Genomic DNA, 21,784 nt, shown 5'->3' on the forward strand with positions numbered 1-21,784 from the left:
AGTTCATGCTGCTGGTCCATGGCCCACACTTTGAACCACTAGTCTAATCACAGTAAGTCTACAAAGTAGCTAGCAGTACTGGTTTCCATGGCTCTGGGGACCATCAGAGTAGGTAGTCATCTACATAAAGTCAGATGTCTCTGATGTGTCTGTCACGTGTCAGAGGATGATGTAAGGGGAAAAAGAAGAAACCAGTGTGGCTTCATCTCTACAGGTGTCCTCATATGTTAATGAAAAGACAAAACCAACATATGTGGAAAAATGGAGTCCAAGAAACAATGTCTGACCGACAGGGGCGGAGGATTGACCAGATCTCAAGCGACCATGTAGGAGGTCATAGAGGAGATTTTCACTAAAGGGTGGGAGGATGGGATGTGTGGAGAGCTTTGGGGACAGACAAATAGACAGGTAGGAGGAATGAAGGCTTGATGGTAGAAGTGTTTCATGGGCGGGAAAAAGTACACAGCTAAACTGTGAAACAGATGCCTCTACCATGTGCTTAGTTACTTCTGGCTAAACACTGTGCTTTATATCTCCCTCTCATTTCATACTTACAGCCATACTGGGAAGTAGAGATTATTAGCTCCATTTTTTTTTTTTTTGACCGACAGATCCTGCCTCAAGTTTATTTGTTCAAACAGCACAGGTAGACATGAGCCCCATGCAGACAGCAGCACAGGGGTCACACTAGTCCTTCTATCCTCACATCAGAGATGAAAGCCTCTACTCTGGAGCCTGTGTAGGGGCCTGGGCACCTTTGGGAGCCTGAGCTGCAGCTGCAGCTGCAGCTGGAGCTGCGGCCTTGGTCTGAGCCTTGGCCTTGGCCTTTGGCCGACAGAGCCTGAGACCCTTGGTGATGCTGCAGACATGAGCACATTTCCTGAGCTTGGGGTGAGCAATGTCGGCAAGTCGACTGAGCTCGCAGCTGCCGCCCTGTGGGATCTTGGGCTTGACCTCCTTAGGCTTTATGAGAGCCTTGACGGCCTCAGCACATGCGCTTGTGGCCTTGGTGTTGTTGGCCTGCATCTCCTTCAGGCCCTTCTTGCTGTGCTTCTTGGCAAAGCGCATGTTCCTCAGGAACTTGGGGTCCACCCCCTTAAGAGATTCATATCGTTGTGGTCAGGGTTTTTTGATGCCATTTCTGTGCCATTTTCAGGACTGGTTGTGTGTGGTGTGGTTCCTCAACTAGGCCATGTCTGCACCGGAGCCGGGAGATCCCGAATCACCTGGGACAGGAAGAGAAAGAGCTATTAGCTCCATTTTAAAATAAGTAAAAACATTATTCAGAAAGTTGAGTAATCGACCAACGTTACTCAGAGAATGAGTGTGGGGCCAGTGCCTGGAAGGGAACTTTCATGACCCCAAGCCTATCGCTTGTCTCTTACTATAAGGTAGCCAAATAGAAAGTCTGCAGCCTGATGTAAATCTGTCAATTCCAGGCCAGGAAGCACAAACTGACCTATAGTTAGGGTCTCTTGAGCAACAGACACATGATAAAGCTGGGTTGCAGGAACCTCAATTTAGTAAATGACGGTCACATTTAAGAAATGAAACTGGTGCTGGGGAAAGGGGGTGGGAAGGGATAAATTTGGGAGTCTGAGATTTACAAATGTTAGCCACTATATATAAAAATAGATTTTTTAAAAGTTTCTTCTGTATAGCACAAGGAATTATGTTCAATATCTTGTAATAACCTTTAATGAAAAAGAATTTGAAAACACATCTATGTATGTATATGCATGACGGGGACATTGTGCTGTACACCAGAAACTGACACACTGTAACGGACTGTGCTTCAGTTACAGGAAAAAAAGAAGTGAAACTGAGGTAAGAGAGAAGTTACCATCTAGCTACACAAAATCCCGTTTTTCTCCCCCTTCCTTCTTTTTTTCTTACTTCCCCAGCCATGTGTTACCCAGTATTAGACTGCGTCTCTCTCTCCCACTTCCTTTCCTTTTTCTCTTTCTTGCACAATGTCTTTTAAACAATCCTGACCCCAGTTCCGTACCCCACTATGTCAGGGATACTAAAGTATGCAGCCTTACAAGAACACACCCTTCCCTTCGATCCTGGCTCGGGGTCCTGATAGATTCCAGAACTGAAGGTCACAGGGAGGAGGGCAAAGGCACTAGCTTTTCTGGAAAGGCTGCTGTAGACTCTGCACAGGCTGCTCCTCAGAGACCTTGCTCACAAAAGTACACACACACACACACACACACACACACACACACACACACCGTGGTCCTCAGCTCCCAGCCTGTTAGCAGCCTCTCCTGCTTTCTGAGGATTAGCACCTCTATGGAGGAATTTGCTTCAGAGGTTAATTTAATCTGGACACTGGGCAATGATTTCCTTTTCCAAGAGATGAAGGACATTTTGGGGAGCAGGCAGACTGTTAGGCTAAGGTGGTCAGAGATGACTGCATGAGCCTCTTCCCTGTAAGTTTGGCCCCCTGACCCTGAGACATGCTCACACAGGGACAGGAATTTGAATTCCTGCCTAGGGAACTGTATTGGTGTTAACAAACCATTGTAGTGTATTAACTCTAAAAGCCCTTTTCTACTGCATTAAAATATATAGGAACTTTTTTTTAGCCTTCCCCTAAAGTCATCTCTGTCTCTCCCTATTAATACATGAGATCGTCCCCCTGAGTATTACCACAGAACGAATTATGACTATGAGTGACTTAAGAAATTTTCCATCAGCACAGTGTTGCTGGTTTCCCCCTGCCAGCCCCCTCAGCTTTGGACTTTCTCGTGTTGCGTCAGCATTTGTGCCTCCTGTTAAGACACAAGGAAGTGAAAAGAACACGAGTCTGAGGGTCAGATGATGAAGGTTTTGGGCATCAGGAAGCCACTGTGCTTTCTGGGCAAGACTCATAAAGCCTCTGAGTGGCACTTGTTTACAGTTAAAGTGAAGATTGTGGCAGAGGATCTAAGGTCTCATCCTACTGGGACCTTAGAGTTCCCCCGGGCTTCTCACTTCACCCTGTGAGCATGAGAGCCCTGCTCACCCAGGAGCTCAAAATGCAGCCCAAGACCCCAACGAGGCTGACTCAATTCTCAAGGAGCTAGGCAGAATGCAGGTGTAACCCTGCAGGGCTGGTTCAGAGGGCTAGCCATCCCTGCTTGGAGACCCTAGAGGGTGACCAGACCAGTGAGGGACAGTGACAAACTGGGAAGCTTGGAGCAAAGGGCTCTGGCAGAGAAATATCAGTATAAGTCATCTGGCCCTGGGGTTTTGACTCCACGTTCATCAGAGGAGTGTTGAGTTGGAGACATTTAAGGATAAATTAAGTCAACTTAATCTACATTTTAGCACAAAATAATCAAGGAGGCAGGGAGTGCACAGCCCATTCCTGGTAGTTCAGGTCTTTTTCTCGTCTCCCTGCAAGGAAGAACATGCATTCAATAGCCCCTGAATTCTTACCTTTCCTCTGTCAGCAGTGGGAGCAAACTCCGTCTAGGAGATACTGGACAGTAATAGAAAGATCAACAGTCAGTGATGTCCCCTCCTCCAAGGTCTCGACACAGGGTTGGGACCAAGTCTTCCAAGGTCTCCATTTCTCCCCTTGGCAGTTTGTTTGATGACGGGTTCTCCATCACTCTCTAAAGTCTGTACACTTAATTAGATATTATCAAAAGGTCAGAAATATCAGAAGTAAAACCAATGAACCACTGAAGTCATAAGCAGTAAAAGATTATCTTGCACTCACCAAAAATATAGTTTGCAAGCTGGGAGCACTCAGATCAAACCATGGGAGAAGCTCAGGGCTATGTTTTCACATAGCAGCTGAGGTAATGACAAGGCAGTGACTATTTATTCTTTATAGCAATAGTCTAGAATATTAGGATTTTCTTAAATGATAGGGAATTTTTTAGTGATTATCTCATATCAGTTTTGGGGAAGTTTAATTTTTGCTTATGGTTTCCAGAAGCATAAGCAAGAAATGGCCCAGTTCGTTAGTCTTGCAAAATAAGCTAAATGAAGCTTTGTTTGTATCACTACTGGTTTTATCTACTCAGGGAGTTTCCAAGCCTGGTCTCTGGTTGTTTTTCACTTTAACAGTGTGATATGAGGTTTTGTTCATGTGCATCTCAGCAAGTCCCTGGAAAGTCTGTGTGTACAATTGAGGTTAGACCAGTTACCAGAACTGCTGTAGGAACAAGACTGCTGGCAATCGACCTGTGTGTGCAGCCACACTGCCTCTTGTCTTTGCCACAGCTGTTTTCTATCTCACCTCCTCTATCGTTTGTCTTTCCTGTCACATAATGTTATGGTCACTTCACAGGAGAGAGTTAGAATGTTGTCTCATGTGTCCATGAGACAGTGCTCAGAATGAGAGAAAGCAGGTGAGCAGGGATGAAGAGAGATCTCACCATGGAGAGATCTGATCTCAATGTGGAGATCTCACAGAACAGTTTTTCCCCCCAAGTCAAGAATGACACCCAAGGAGGGGGATCAAGATGACAGAGTAGGAAACTGTGGAGCTCATCTCTTCCAACAAACACAACAAAAATATATCTAAATAGGGAACAATTAGTTACCATATGATTTGGGATTCCCACTTATGAGCATATATCCAGAAAAGATGAAAACACCCTAATGTTCAATGTTCATGGCAACACTAGTTATAATAGCTTAGACATAGAAACAGCCCATATGCCCATCTACAGACAATTGATTTAAGAAGATGTTGTATACATATATACTCACACACATATATGCACACACAATGGAATATTACTCAGCCATAAAATGAATGAAATATTGCCATTTGCAACAATGTGGATGCTAGAGATTATCATACAAAGAGAAGTAAGTCAGATAGAGAAAGACAAATATTATATGATATCACTTACATGTGGAATCTCAAAAATAATACAAATGAATCTATATACAAGACAGAAACAGACTCACAGACATAGAAAACAAACTTATGGTTACTAAAGGAGAAAGAGAGTGGAGAGGAATATATTATGAGTATCGAATTAACAGATACAAACTACTATATATAAAACAGACAAACAACAAGGATTTACTGTATAGCACAGGGAACTGTATTCAGTATCTTGTAATAAACTATAATGGAAAATAATCTGAAAAATATATCACTGAATCACTTTGCTGTATACTTGAAATTAACAATACTGTAAATCAACTATACTGTAATAAAATAAGAAAAAATAAACAAAGAACAACAAACAAACAAACAAAAAAAAGAATAACACCCAAGATCTCCAAGTGACCTAAGAATATCTTTTGATTAAAAGAAGCAAAGCATTATTGATTAACTTCAATTATTATTAAGTTTATATATTTATATATTTAAAATTTAAGAGTAAACTTTAAGAGAATAAAAATATAACCTATAATTTGCAGCATAAAGGGGGATTAAAACAATTAAGTAATCTAATCTAAAAGGCAGAAAACAGAAAAAAGAAAAGAAAAGAAACAAAAATCAAAGCCCACGCTTATAGTTTAATACTGAAACACCTGAAGTTTTCACTTGAAAGTCAGCAAGGATATCCTGTACCACCACCTTTATCCAATATTACACTAGCTGTCTTAGCCAAAGCAATAAGACAATAAAAATTAGTCATACCATTTAGAAAAGAAAAAAACAAATCTGCTACTACTTACAGATGGTGTAACTGTCTGAAGACTCTCTCAGGCTGGTGCTGGCCTGAGGGTGAAGCAGGAGTGTCTTCCTCTGAGTCTCCAAACTCACACCAGGGCCTCACTCAGAGAAGGCACAGCAATGAGCATTTTGGACTCTCTCTGGAGCAAATAAATGACCACTTACTTGGAACGGGTTCTTCTACCCTCATTCTGCCTGTCAGCCTGAGCTGAACGTGTAACTAGAAGGGCCAGAGCTTAGGTTGTAGACAAGTAGGCTAAACAGGTGGGCATAGTTTGTTGAATGTGCACAACTGTTCATGTTGTGATGGAATCTGTCAGCCCTGTTTCTAGGAGATTACTGCTTACTGGCAATTTGGAAAATAACTGTTTCTTTGGTATGTTTTTAAAAATTCTTGTTCTAGTTTAACCATTTAAAAATGTTAATTGTCCTTTCCATTTCCCAATTAAACCTCACAATATAACACAGTGCAAAAATAGGCAAATACTGAGAATATGGGCAAAACTGGGCAAATACCACTAGAAGACCAGAAAACAGAATCCTTTATAGTCAAGTGGGGCTATACTGCACAAATTCCCCCATTCAGCACCTCACTACTCAACCTTCAACCCTGCATCTCAAGTTTGACTTGAGGGGGTACTGCCTTCATATGATCTCCTTAGGGCCATGTGGGTGGGATGGTTCTCCTATCACTTAGCACAGAAGTGAAAACCTGGCCTCCTCATGTGCATAACACTTTCTCAGGCCCATTCCTTTCTCCTCTCAGATCCCGTGCCTTATTCCCTACAACCATGCCTCAATGTGTTAGTAAATATTTAACATATATTAAACCAGGGGTTTTATGGAGTCATTAATTAATAAAACCCTACATGAGTGATTCTCAAGAGCTAAAAATATAAGTACCAGAGCAGATTTGCAGAAGAGACACATTTGATGGTGAAGAGGGCAGATTAAAAATTTGGCTTTCAAATCCTGCAGAAATCCTATGTTGTCCTAATACTATAGATGACTTACTGCTAGTCTGAAATCAGAATTATAAATTATAAAATGGGAAAGCAAATTAGCATTCATTTATAGAATTCTCCTAAGCAAGCTCTACCTCATTTTACACATGGTTAAAATCATCAAGCTTTATAAGGTCTCTGGTCAAACTGTAAACTTCTCTCAGTGATGGTAGCCTCTTCCATTTTGAACACCTTATTTAGATTTTCCTTTATGGTGAAGAAGTGTTGAAATATGTGCCCATATGCCTGTTTTCTACTTTGCACATCAACAGACAGCAAATTTCTTCAGATCTGCATAACTGCAAAGTGTCTTCTTGAAACTTTTATTCAGTTCCTTCATTATTTTCTGTCTAATTATTTTACACACTTTAAAAATATTTCTAGCTATTCTCCCCTGAACTCTCCAAATTATCAATACCACCCAAGATCTAGTCCCTGGAATTGGCCATCTATTTCTACATGTGGTCTGGTCAACTCAAAGAGTTAGGAGTATTATTTTCTGTCGGATCTGGATTTGTGATAAGAAATCCTGAGTTAAAAGGGCTTATTTTTGATGAGAGCTTTTGTATCATCATGAATGATTTTGCATCATTGGTTCACCTTGAGTTTTAGCTCACTGAAAAGCTCTGGATTATGTCATACTGAAAATATCCTATTAATAACACCTCCAGTCTGTTCATCTAAATTTATTTTTGGAAAACGTATCGTTTAAGAATTTTCAAAATAATTATCCAGCTGGTTTTAGTGCAGGGTTCTAGCTTGGCAATATCATTTTGTTTCCTGGCCTTAAAAGGTCTCATGGCAAATATTATTTGAAATAATAGGGTTTTTTTCCCCTGGAGAATTAAGGAGAACATATGAAAAATAGAAACCTGGACTATATGTCAACTCCATAACTGTGTGACCTTAATACATCACTCAAACCTCAGATTCCTAATATTTTAACAGAAATTTTAGTATCTAATTGAACCATATAACAGGAATCTTGCAAGAGCAATGAAAACAATGGAGATAAGACAATTTTCAAAAATACAAATTTCTTCCTGGAGGAGAATAAATAGGAAGGTGATAAAGATGATGATGGTAACATTGTTGATAATTCATTGCCACCATCACTATCTTTTGAAACATGGCAATTTGTGGATTTCAACACCCAAAGAAAATAACCAAAATTAGAAGAAATTTTTAGGAAATAAAGAGAATACCATTGATCATGGAATAGGACATTATAGAATGTGTTCTATGGCCATGCAGTGAGAACTCCCACATCTTGGCCTGTGGGATAGTTCTTGGGGGAGCTCTTTAGAACTTCTGGCTTATCTTTTCATCCTCCTTTCTGTGCTTCTATTCCTGATGGCAATGTCTCATCTCCCACTCTCCACCACTGAAGGTGCAGAGCTCACAAGCTCTCTTTTGGTGTCTTGGTTGCCAAAGAGAAAGAGCATGGAAACCATTATTGGTGTCTTCTTAGCACACTTGAGGCAGACTTCCTGAGAACAAGGTGGCTCTGGGAGGTAGAGGGAGCCTGGTCCTGAGGGCCTGAGGCTTTGGCCAGAAAATCTTGGATACATGACTCAAATGTCAGTTCCAGAAGCCCTGGGGAACTGGAGCAGTGAGGGGAGAGGAGGCCCAGGAGATTGTGTCAGGAGAGGGGTCCCGGTTAGATTGTAAAGTGGGAGGGATGGGGCATGGATGCAGTGGGAGCAACCCCAAAAATAGGACCACCATTTCTCACCTCACAGTTTTTTGCCCATGGCTACCCTTTGCCGGCAAGTTTATGCCTCATAAAGGACATAAGGCCATGGTGTCAAACACAGAGAAAGTTGCTCCCTGCAGTAGTCAGCGTAAGGTCATGCCTCACAGGCAGGACTGGCTCTGCCAATCCCACCCTAGCCCTCTCCTTTCCATTTTATTCCATCTTATCTCATTCTTTCATACAGCTCTTCATGGGCACCTTCTATGTGTTCAGCTCTGTGTCATAGTGTTTGTAAGAGAAGATCTCAGTCTAACTGGGTGGATGAGTCTCATCCAGGGGACATAAAGAGAGGATAAAACAAAGCAGTAATAAATGTAAGGGCCCAGAATGAGTAGAACAGAAATCAGGGGCTGGGGGAGGGTAGCAGGAGGAAACCAGGTAGCTGGCCTATATCACAGGGATGGGCGAGGTGAAAAGGCAGGAGATGGTCCTTTGGGGAGTAGGGGTCTGCTGGTGGCCCTGAGAACCTCAGACTGAACTTCCCCTTCTCTGCCTTTCTGTACAGCACACTGCTCTGGCCCTGCAAGAAAGGCTGAAGGGAGACAACTCCAGTTAGAACACCTGTGTGCTGTGTGTGAATAAACCAGTGCCTCCACCCCAGCCTGTGCCTCCCCCACCCCTTCACACCCTGTGTATATCCATAAACTACCTTTATGTTTCCTGCCAATGTATAAACTTTTCACTGGAATTTTAAAGATGTATCTGAAAATGGAGTAGAGGGACTTCCTGTTTTGTGAGAAATCAGAGCTGACTGTTTGCTATTCTCTTGATGAATAAAACTATATTTAGAACTGAATAACAATGAAACAATAAAAATTTATGGACTAAGCTACAGCAGTATTTAGAAGAAAATTCATAATCTTAAAAATGTACACTTGAAAATAAGAAGTCAAAAAAAAAAAAAAAAGGAATGGGAGTAAAACCAAAGAACACAGAAGAAAGGAAAGAAAATAATATATTTAGGAAAAGAAATCAATGAAATGTAAAAGAGCACAAATGAGTATATCAAATTTAAAGCTAAAGCTGATACTTTGACTAATTAAGTTCTATTAAGACTGATCAAAATAAAAAAGAGTGAGCACAATAAAAATACTAGGCATAAAAAAACAAATATGACTATATATTAAAAGATTTTTAAATTTTAAGAGAATTTTATGAATAAATTTATGTCAATAAATTTGAAAATACAGATGGATAGATAATTTAAAAAGATAAATAAACTATAGAATTTCAGGTAACAAAGATAAAGCAATGGCCCTATTAATCCCATAAGAAGAAACACTTTCTTCCTATTTACCAAATTGTGTCCTTTAAATACTTGATTCCTTTAAATTTTCTATACATATATAGACCTATTGTAAACAAGACCAATGTTTTAAGAAACATACCAGCAATTATGCATCCATGTTCAACAACTGCTTTATTTTAACAAAGTTTTGTTTTGTTTTGTCAAATTATTACCATTGCTCAAATTTGCCCCCTTTTAGCTAAGGCACTTGTTTTAACACTTTTTTGCCTTCTCACAATATATCTGGAACTCCTCTAGTGGCATTGCCTTTAGGATTAGGAATCCTAAAAGAAAATTAGTCTCTTTATTTTATGGCTACCTATTATAGTTTGCCCATTACTCTAATCACCCAACTGGGGCATGTTGGAAAACTAAAATTCATTCTCAGGTCAAGTTGTGATCCCTGGAAACAGTCAAAAGTTTTGCTGCAGACATACCATAGGCTTGGCATGACAAGTTTCCTACACAGCCATATTTTACTAATAAAACCTGAGCTTTGAGAGCCACTGATGCCTGTGGCTGGACCTTTGATTGGAGGTGGCAGCTGGTCAGATCCAACTAGGCAGAGAGAGATCTAGGAGATAAATTCCTTCATCTAATTCTCTGGCTCCCACACATCTTCTGCTGACCTCCCCTCAGTGGGGACTCAAGTAGGAGTCAAAGGACACTGGACCAATGTGGTCCCTGACCAAAAAGGGAAGAGAGTGGATTCTCAGGGGGAAATACAGAACACTGCTAACACAGAGCTATTTTAATTTAAAGGCAGGGGAATTTTTAGTTCACACTTAGAAAAGGAGAGAGAAGAAAAATAAGAGACTTGGCCATTTTTTTTTGAAATGGGCCATTGGAATTATTGTTTATTGGAGGATATTAAAAATGTTATTGTTTGTCTTTCTGTTCACTTGTTAAATACACTATACTGAAATAGATCAAAGGGTCTATAGTAAAAAGTAAGTTTCCTCCTACCCTTGATCCCCAGAATCTTAAGTTCCCTTCCCCAGTGGCAAGCACAGTGACCAGTGTTTAAAGAAATATATAGTATATATACATAAATAAACATACATCTTGTATTTGTTATCTACTGCTGTGTAACAAATTACCCCAAAAACCTAGTGGCTTAAAACGACAAATGTTTACTATCTCATCTCTCACAAAGCAGAGAGCAATGCTGCTGAGGCAATTGGGTGTTTTATTGACAGTTACAAAATTCTCACAAGGAACCAGGGTAATGTGCTTTGCAGGTGGTGCTAACAATCAACAGAGGATGCATTTCAGCCTTGAAATTCCTTACTTTTTAAAAAAATTAAAGTATAGTCAGTTACAATGTTGTGTCAATTTCTGGTGTACAGCTTAATGTTTCAGTCATACATACACATATATTCATGTTTATATTCTTTTTCATTAAAGGTTACTACCTGAATATAGTTCCCTGTGCTCTGCAGAAGCAATTTGTTTTTCTAATCTACTTTGATATATAGCTATTTCTTACATTTGCACCTTTAAACTATGTACAATGAACTAGCTCTCAAACAGAGTAATTTTGAAATTTCTTAAATTTTTGGTGTTGTGGGGAGGGGCAAGCAAGGAGAGTGGTAGGGAGTGAGCTGGAGACATACTTAACTAATCACAGTAAACTGAGAAGAAAAAAAAAGTTATTTCTTGAACAAATTTGATACTTTTGAAAGCAACTTCCTAATTACATCAAATATATGACAAAAGATATTCTTTTGGGCCTCCTCCCTAACATTTTTTAGTTTTTCATTGTATTCCATCCTGAGTGATTTAATTTTTCTCTCTTTTTCCTGTATACACTTATTGCATGCCTCCACACACTCCTTTTCCACTTTTTGGATTGCTTTTTCTAATTGATCAGCATAGATTTTCTTCAGGACTTCTTCCTTCTTTCTCAGCCTTTCCTCTGTCTCCCTGTATATGGCATCAGAAAAGTAGGTCCCGTCGTTGCTCTGCACCATTTTCTCTATCAGCTCCACCAGCTCCTGCACCTGGGCCTCCTTCTCAGCCTGGGCTGTTTTGCAGCTGTTACTGAAGGCACAGTAGCGGTCTCCACACTCCTGAATGAGGCTCTTTAGCTTCCCATCCACATCTGCTATAAAGTTGCTTAGGTTCTGGTCCTCCAGATCATCTTTGCGCGTGAACAAGATCATCATGTACTTCTTGGCTGAGTCCCCAAACACAGCCTTGATCAATTCCACGGTTTTCTGCTCCTCATCTGTGTGGCGGCCCAGTGGCAGAACCAAGATGATGGCGTGAGGCCCGGGGCAGGACCGGAGGACACATTGGCTGATTTCCCTGCAGGTGGTGTTCAGGCTGTCCTCGGTGTCAAAGAGCCCCGGGGTGTCAACAACAAGAAGTTCTCTCCCCTTCCATGTCCGGGAAGCTGTCTGACATGTCTTGGTGACAGCGTGGGCAGAAACCTTAGATTTGAATTCTTTTCTCCCGAGGATGGTATTTGCTGTGGCACTTTTCCCACTGCCGGTCTTCCCCACCAGCACAATCCTCAGAGTGTTATCTAGGAGGGCAGCCATGTTCACATCAGAGGCTGTGGAGTGTAGGCAACTCTACGATTTACAAAGAAAAGGAAAAAATGTATTTAGATAACGTTGAAACCATTCCCAACACTTCTTTCTTTCTTACCCTCCTGAATATATAAATCATTCAAAGTCTTCTAAGGCAGGTGAAGTTTTATTTCACTTAGGATACACCCTCTGATATCTTCTACTTACTATTCTAGTTCCTATCACATCCTCTTCTTATATTGCTGTGATGAAAACAGTGTTTGCAGTTTTAAAGTCTGGTATTTTACTATTTTTTCCATTTGTGTAACATATACTTTATTCTAAACAGATCCAAGTTTGATTTTTAAGATATGAAATCTGAGAGATTTTGGTGGAAGCAGTTAGCATTCATCCTATGAAAGAGTGTTCATTAAAAAGCACTAACAATCTGGACACAAACAAGAAGAAAGTCATGACTCGGGTAGACAGAAGAGGGAGCACAACTGTTATCTTATTTTGTGCAGCTGCCCTGCTCTGGGGACTCTCAATACAGAAGGAAAAAAATCCATTTGGTGAGACATGTGAAAACTGTCTTTATATTTGTGTATGCTACAGAGAGCACACTTAATCTTATCTTCTCAAACTGCACAGAGAAAGGAAGATAAATTTGATGTCATTATTCTAAAAATACTTTAATATTTAGAAACAATAATGGGTCCTTTATAATCTATAGTAACAAAAATGTTTGAAGTTAGCTTGATGGTCTTCTGGCTTAATATTTAGAAGGTAATCTACATTAGGTGAGAAAATAGATCCTCTAATGTCTAAATTTAAAGTTACATATACCTATTGTAGGTAAATGCAGCTTACCAATATTGACCCTGGTAAAGACATAAAATTGAAATAGACCGTGATGAAAACTCTCTAGAACATACTTCAACATAATAAAGGCCATGTGTGACAAACCCACAGCTAACATCATACTTAACGGCAAAATGCTGAAAGCATTTCCACTAAGATCAGGAACAAGACCACATGTTGGCCCACAAAGCAAACACTTCATCATAAATGAATGCTGATTTTTATCAAAAGCTTTTTCTGCATCTATTGAGATGATCATATGGTTTTTATTCTTCAATTTGTTAATGTGGTGTATCACATTGATTGATTTGGGGATACTGAAAAATCCTTGCATCCCTGGGATAAACCCCACTTGATCATGGTATATGATCTTTTTAATGCATCATTGGAGTTGATTTGCTAGTATTATATTGAGGATTTTTACAACTATATTCATGGGTTTTATTGGCCTGTAATTTTTTTTCTTATATCTTTTTCTGGTTTTGATTTCAGGGTGATGGTGACCTCATAGAGTAAGTTCAGAAATGTTCCTTTCCCTGCAATTTTTTGAAATAGTTTCATAGGTTGATGGACATTCAAACTGTTTCCACATCTTGGCAATTTTGAATAGTGCTGGAATGAACATGGAAGTGCTAATATTTCTTTAAGACCCTGATTCCCATTTTTTGGATAAATGCCCAGAAGTGGAATTCCTGGGTCATACAGTACTTCTAATTTTAATTTTTTGAGGCACTTCCAAACTGTTTTATGGGTAGATCTCATCATAAGTGTTCTTACCACAGTAAAATAAAATAATTTTTAAACCATGATTAATGCAGTGATTATAGCAATGGCTATAGAACCATAGGACTGAGAGGTAAACAGACCACAATACTATATAATAGAAAACAGAAAGTTATCAAGATGAAAAAACCTAATGCATCAATAGGGCAAACACCACTCAAAAATGAAAAGGGAAGAAGTTAAACAAAATGTACACACGTGCACACACGTCTCTCTACACATACCTGTATCTGAATACATAAAATGCAATCCAACCACGGAAAAGTAACCCAAAGTAGGGAACATTCCCACAAGTGCTTTGCGCTATAAAACACTAGAATAGTGTTGGTAGATAGAGATGGTAGAACAAAGAATGAGAAGAAAATGCAGACCCAAAGAAACGAATTGAAGATGAAAAGCATTATCATTACAGGACCAAGAAATGAGTTTGAAACAAAGGGGTCAGAAAAGGTATACCTCAAAAGTAAATTTTTGATTAATAGGCTTAATAACAAACACAACAAATGCAAATCTGAAAGACCAGAAGATACAACAGTTAGAGAAAAACTAAAAAATGAATAGGACCACCAACAAATCCAACTTAAAAATGAGTGGTGTTGCTCAGGTAAACAAATAGATAAATGCAACTCAAGAAGTATAATACAATAAAGAATTTCCCTGAACTGGGAAAACAAACAAACACACAAACAGAAATCTGACTCATTAGTACAAAAGACCACATTTCGTTCCCTGGAAACTTGATACATAATACTCAACACCGAATTCTCATTTAGTATAACATATCACGTTCCAAGCACAAAGAATTCTGAAGTTATCCAAGAAAAAAGAAATAGTGAACTGGGGAGGAAGTAAGGCTAGTTTCCCAGTTTTCCACAAGCAGCATGGAAACAGTAGAAATGGTGGTTTCATAACAAAATATTAACATTCTACACCTGGAAGATGTAAAAATAATACATCACAAAAAGTAGGAGATTGAAGAGAGGAGATTGAAAGATCTTCACATTTTGTTATTGTATAATATATAAGAGAGAATTCTGTTATTAATTTCAACCACTTAGTGTCTTTCATAAGTTCTTAGTCTTAAGACTTTCAGGAATAAACGAATCATCATCAAGGTCTGGCTCTGAGAGTAAACATGTGCATGATACACACTGATCATGACCTTCAGCTTGTTCCCTTGCTTTTAAGTTGCGTTTGCTTCCAGAATATGAATTGGAAATGGACATATTTTCAAGAAAAATACAGTGGAATCACTTAATGTAAATTCATTTATTAGCATTGCATCTATTACTCTTGAACAGAGGTTGGCAAGTTTTAAAAAGACCAGCAGTAAACATTTTAGACTTTACAGTTTCAACCATTCAGCTCTGGTGTTGGAATGCCAGAGCAGCTGTACATCGTAAATGAGGAAATGGGCGAGGTAGCTGTGTTACATTGAAACTTTATTCACAAACAGGTAGCAGGCTGGCTATAGCCCAGGGGGGCCAGTTTGAGCACCTTGCTCTAGAATCACAATTCTGTGTCTATCATGCCAGAAAAAAATCTGTTTTTTCTTTTTAGTTAGTGTCTTTAAGTTTTAAATTTTCTAAAAACACTAACCTTTTGTATACATTTTGCGATAGATGTTTGTCATTAAAATATGTGCACATTGTTGAAAACCCAGTAAAATAGTAAAATGGCAGTTTGAGAAGAGAATAAAAATGATATATAATTCCATTCCAAAATTGGAGGCTATTCCATATGAACTGTTAACATCATCTCTTCTTTTTCTGTCTTATTTTTGCAACAGTAATGTATTTTAGATCCTGATTTTTACATCTAACAATATATTATTAAGAATTTTTATAAAATTTAACCTTTTGTAGACATAAGAAAAAGGTCTGTCCTGTTAAAAATGAGATGTATGGACATCACACAAATGAATCTCTTAGCTTCCCCTCCCACAACCTTTCCACTCCCATGCAGGCCCCCTCCCTAGGGCCCACCCTTCCCGGCCCCCTGGCCCCCAACCCACTCACAAGCTCACTTGTCTCTCTTCTTGGCCAGTCTCACCTTCTCTTGCAGGACTGATGTGCTCTCAAGTTCTCTCTAAGAAAGCTACCAGAATTGTTATTTGCTTTAGTGGGAAGAAAATTATGTTTGCTCCCTCAGAAACCTCTGACCACAGAAAGTTCAGATTGGGTGGGGTCGACAACAGTAACATTTTGTGTTTAAGGAGAAAAAGAAAACACTTCGCAGTCATTTGATTGGTGCCACCGTGTTGCCTAGATGAAATCTTTTCCTCCATGTACCTGCTGTACTACCCAGATTTCCAAAAGCAGTCATTGCTTTGAATTTTAGTGTTGGCTCCAGAAGACCCTGAGAAATGGCCCAATTAAAAAAAAAAGTTGAATTATGGGTGATTTACAAAGTTGTGTTAATTTCAGGTGTAAAGCAAAATGATTCAGATACACATATATATGTTTTCATAATCTTTTCCATTATAGGCTATTACAAGATATTGAATGCAGTCCCCTGTGCTATACAGTAGATCCTTATTATTTATCTATTTTATGTATAGTAGTGTGTATCTGTTAATCCCAAAGTCCTAATTTATCCCTTCCTCCCCTTTCTCCTTTGATAACCATAAGTTTGTTTTCTATGTCTGTTAGTATCTTTGTTTTGTAGATAAATTCATTTGTGTCATTTCTTTAGATTCCACATGTAAGTGATATCATATGGTATTTGTCTTTCTCTGTCTGACTTACTTCACTTATTATGATAATCTCTAGGTCCCTCCATGTTGCTGCAAATGGAATTATTGTATCGTTTTATGGCTAATATTCCATTATACATATGAAATATATATATGAAATATATATACCATGTCTTCTTTATCCATTAGTCTGTCAATGGACATTTATTTTGCTTCCATGTCTTGGCTATTGTAAATAGTGCCGCCATGAACACTGAGGTGCAGATATCTTTTTGATTTAGAGTTTTCACCTTTTCCAGATATATGCCCAGGAGTGGGATTGCTGGATATGGTAACTCTATTTTCAGTTCTTTAAGGAAACTCCATACTGTTCTCCATGGTGGCTACACAATTTATATTCCCACCAACAGTGCAGAAGTGTTCCCTTTTCTCCATACCTCCTCCAGCATTTATTATTTGTAGACTTTTGGAAGATGGTGGAATGGCCCAAATGTTGCTCAGTATAGTGTATGCTGTGGTCTGCCACTGAGATCCACCCTCAACACCATTTCAGGACTGAAGCCCCCAGTCTCCCAGCTGATAGGAGGGTTGATGACTGATAACTCACAGCTGACCTCCTCCCCATAATCTTCAGCCAGCCCCTCATGATCACTGTCAGCAGAGGAGATTCACCTCTTCCAAGATCATCCCCTATTCCCAGGGCAGTCACATCTTATGACTGGTCGATGTTGAGGTAAAAAGGCCTGACCTCTTGCCCCAGGTTGGGACAGCCCTCACCACCATCTCAGCTGGAGCTCCTAGTGAAGCTGATGGCGGCCTTTGTTGTGACTTATCACAGCCCAGTGTCTCCTTCTGCCCAGTCCTGCTTCCTTCACTCTCCCTCAGGTTTTGCTCCCGAGAGTACTCCTAACTAACCTTCATGCGTGTACATCTTCATCTCAGAATCTGCTCGTGCTGAACTCATCCAGTGACTCCCACTGAAGCACACAGTCTATTCTTCCTCCCTGACTTGAATGGGAAGTCAGGGAAGAGCCAGGGAGGAGAGTCCTGACTTAGCATCATGGGGACCCAGGTGTGGGAAGTAGAGCTTGGGGCCTTTCCTTGGTGACTGTATCATATGAGATTATTTTAGTCCTTCTGGAAGCTGGCTATACTTACAGGTGCATTTATATCTGTAATTTAGAACCAACTTCCCTACCCAGTATAAAAGAACAAAATTATAGGGGCTTTTTAAAAAAATCAGCATTCAATTAAGTGGATCCCTACACCTAGGAAGAATGTACCAAAATTTTCATGAGAGATTTCTTTCCAGGCATATTACTTACATTTGCATTTTTTGGTTTATGTCCTTATGTGTGTTCATTAGTTATGTTTTTCTATTATTGTTTTCAATTTTAAGTTTTGGTTGAAGTATAATTGTATACATAGGGTAAAGGGCTCATTTATGTTTACAGCTCACTAAATTGTCCATTTTCACAAACTGAACAGACCTGAGTAACCAGTGCTCAGCTAAAGACACAGAACGTTGTTGGCATCCCAAAGGTCTGCTAAGGGAGACCTGCAGCTGAACTTGCAATAGTAGAGGTTAGTTTCAGCTCTTCTTGTACTCTACATCAGTGGAATCATGCACTGTATGTTCTTTTGTATCTGGCTTTTTTCTTTTGCTTACCATTATGTTTTGAGATTTATCCATATTATAATATGTAGCTATAACTTGAGCATTGAGCATTCTCTTTGCTGTATACTATTCCATTGTAGGAATATAACCTGGTTTATATGTAATTTATAATTATCTAAATTTGTAATTTAAATATCTAAAAATACTTAAAAAATATGAAGATACAATTTATATAACTAATCCCATTAATTTGGACCATACATTTTTGTTTTTTCATTTTCCAGATTACTTACTTATTTATTTATTTATTTATTTATTTATTTATTTATTTAAATTTCCAGATATTTTACTTTCCTGGCTTTTTTGGGTATAATTGACAAATTATAATTGTATTTACTTAAGGTATACAGCTTGGAGCTTGATATAGGCATACATTGGAAAATAGTCACCACAATCAAGCTAATTAATATATTGCCACTTCACATAGTTACTATTTTTCTTCTTTCTTTCTTCTTTGTTTTCTTTCTTTCTTTCTTCCTCTTTCTTTCTTTCTTTCTTTCTTTCTTTCTTTCTTTCTTTCTTTCTTTCTTTCTTTCTTTCTTTCTCTCTCTCTCTCTCTCTCTCTTTCTTTCCTTCCTTCCTTCCTTCCTTCCTTCCTTCCTTCCTTCCTTCTTGTGGTGAGGGCATTTATATTGTTTCTAATTTTTTGCTATTCTGCATATCCCACTATAAATATTGCAGACAGTACCTATTGTTGGCACATGCACACATTTCTGCTGGGTATGCACCTCTGGGTAGAATGGTGAATATTGACTACATGTAATATTCAGGTTTCTGAGACACTACACAGTTTTCCAAAGTGGTTCTGCCAATATACATTTTCATTAAACATGTGAGAGTTCTGTTTGCTTCATATCCTCAGAGTTTCTTAAAGCTTTCTTCATGTAGATTTTTTACACAAGTTTAAAGTGTATTCTTAGGCATTTTTGTTGTTATTTTAAAAATCACAAATTACACCTAACTGGCTGTTGTTTGTACATTAGACAATTTTTATGGCTTTTATTTAATTTTGTATCCATCAACTTATTAAATTCTCCTATTGTTTATAGTAGCTTATTGGTTTATTCTCTTGATTTTCCCAGATATATACTCATAGCATCTACAAATTGTGATCATTTCACATCCACTTTTACATTCTTTATACATGCAGTTTCTTTGTCTTTTATGGTTTCAGTATATATTTCCCCCAGTAAAAAGTTTAAAAGATAAAATGGTGTTAATAGTGAACATTTTAATCAAGATCCCCATTAACCTCCAAAATCTTTATCAAAATCATTTTATTAATAGAATATATTCCCTGGGAAGCATTTTGGTTCCAGCTCTTTACAGCAGTTGCACAGAAAAAAGATGTGATGAAGCATTCAAGTAACTGAAAAGAGTCCTTCGAGGCCAGAGGAATATACAGGAAGAGCAAGACACTGTGGTAAGATGAAGTGGAAAATGTGAAAAGTGACCAAATTCGGCCAGTATCACCTAAAGGAGGAAAAGCTAAAAAACAACTGTGTCTTATCTTATATTTAAGTCTTTAAGTCATTTTGAGTATATTTCTGTGTATGGTGTGATGGAGTGTTTTAACTTCATTGATTTATATGCTGCTGTCCAGTTTTCCCAACACCACTTGCTAAAGAGACTATCTTTTCTCCATTGTATATTCTTGCCTCCTTTGTCTAAGATTAACTGACCATAGGTCTGTGGGTTTATTTGCAGGCTCTCTATTCTGTTCCATTGATCCGTACATTTGTTTTTGTACCAATACCATGCTGTTTTGATTATTGTAGTATTGTCTGAAGTCTGGGAGGGTTATTCCTCCAGCTTCATTCTTTTTCTTCAATATTGCTTTGCAATTTGGGGTCTTTTGTGATTCCATATAAATTTTAGGATTATTTGTTCCAATTCTGTGAAAAATGTCCTGGGTAATTTGATAGGGATCGCATTAAATTTGTAGGTTACCTTGGGCAGCATGGCCATTTTAACAATATTGATTCTTCCAGTCCACGAGCATGAGACATCTTTCTGTTTCTTTAAGTCATCTCCATGTATAATTCTTTCACCTCCTTGGTCAGATTTATTTCTAAGTATTTTATTTTTTTGGATGCAATTTTGAAAGGGATTGCCTCTTTACTTTCTTTTCCTGCTAATTCATTGTTAGTATAAAGAAATGCAACTGATTTCTGTATGTTAATCTTATATTCTGTTACTTGCCAAATTCTTTTATCAGCTCTAGTAGTTTTTGTGTGGAGCCTTTCGGGTTTTCTATATATAGTATCATGTCATCTGCATATAGTGGCAATTTTATGTCTTCTCTTCCAATTTGGATCCCATTTATTTCTTTTGCTTATGATGGTGTGGCTAGGACTTCCAAGACTATGTTGAATAGAACTGGTGAGAGTGGGCATCCTTGTCTTGTTCCAGATTTTAGTGGGAAGGCTTACAGTTTTTCACCATTGAGTATTATGCTTGCACGATAAATCTCCTAGAAAAAAACATAGGCAAAAAATTCTCTGATGTAAATCTTAGCAGTGTTCTCCTAAAGCAATCTACCCAGGCAATAGAAATAAAAGCAAACATTAACAAATGGAACCTAATTAAACTTATGAGCTTTTGCACAGCAAAGGAAGCCATAAGCAAAACAAAAAGACAACCTACAGAATGGGAGAAAGTATTTGCAAATGATGTGACTGACAAAGGTTTAATTTCCACAATATATAAACAGCTCATATAACTTAACAACAACAACAAAACAATCCAAAAATGGGCAAAAGACGTAAACAAGCAATTGATGATCATACTAAACTAAGTGAAGTAAGTCAGACAGAGAAAGACAAATATCATATGATATCACTTATATGTGGAATTTAAGAAAAAAGAAAATTTTTATTTACAAATGAAAAATAGACTCACAGACATAGAAAACAAACTGGTTACCAAAGGGGAAGGAGGAAGGAGGGATAACTTAGGAGTTAGGGACTAACAGATACACACTACTGTATATATAAAATAGATAAACAACAAAGACCTACTGTAGAGCACAGGGAACTGTATTCAATTTCTTATAATAATCTATAATGGAAAAGAATCATATATATAATTGAATCACTTTGCTATACATCTGAAACTAACATTACAAGTCAACTACACTTCAAAAAAAATAAAATTTAAGAAGAGAGAGAGAAAAAAAGAAGGGGTTTTAGGGAATCCCACAGACAGAAGGGGAGACAAAAGAAGGGCACCAGAGAAAACTGAAGCCTCCAGCACCTACAGCTGCAGGAAACATTAAACATAGCCCAGCTCTTAGCCAGATGAACATAAACCTCACACCAGAGGTCTATGTACCTCACTTTTTAATATCTGACCTATCATCTCCAGCTTTATATAAGGTGACAAGGCATGCTAAAAGGCAAGAGAAAACCCACAAAGCAAACATTAGGATTGGACTCAGGTATGACACCGATTTTGAAATATTCAGACACAGAATGTGTGTGTTTATATACACACGTCTATATAAGGAGATTTACTACAAAGAATTGGCTCAGGCAGGATATTCAAATAGCTCATACAACTC

General features: G+C 38.4%; 1 protein-coding gene and 1 pseudogene across 3 annotated transcripts; both read right to left on the reverse strand.

Moving 5' to 3' along the window:
* Positions 1-687: 687 nt before the first annotated feature.
* Positions 688-1,194, reverse strand: LOC102515250 (annotated as a pseudogene).
* An 8,608-nt stretch (positions 1,195-9,802) lies between these two features.
* LOC102516275 (GTPase IMAP family member 7) lies at positions 9,803-16,019 on the reverse strand. 3 transcript variants are annotated; one of them, XM_032483163.1, is made up of 2 exons: positions 15,902-16,019; positions 9,803-12,268 (listed from the first exon to the last, which is right to left on the reverse strand). In XM_032483163.1, exon 2 carries the CDS (start codon positions 12,233-12,235, stop codon positions 11,342-11,344), a length of 894 nt encoding a protein of 297 aa, XP_032339054.1. In that variant the 5' UTR covers positions 12,236-12,268; positions 15,902-16,019; the 3' UTR covers positions 9,803-11,341. The 3 variants fall into 3 exon arrangements, with proteins under 3 accessions (XP_032339054.1, XP_032339053.1, XP_032339055.1); XM_032483162.1 differs by having other exon boundaries at positions 15,868-15,983; XM_032483164.1 differs by having other exon boundaries at positions 15,876-15,972.
* Between the last annotated feature and the right edge of the window lie 5,765 nt (positions 16,020-21,784).

Source organism: Camelus ferus, chromosome 7 (genome assembly GCF_009834535.1).
Source record: "Camelus ferus isolate YT-003-E chromosome 7, BCGSAC_Cfer_1.0, whole genome shotgun sequence".
NCBI classification, from domain to species: Eukaryota; Metazoa; Chordata; class Mammalia; order Artiodactyla; family Camelidae; genus Camelus; species Camelus ferus.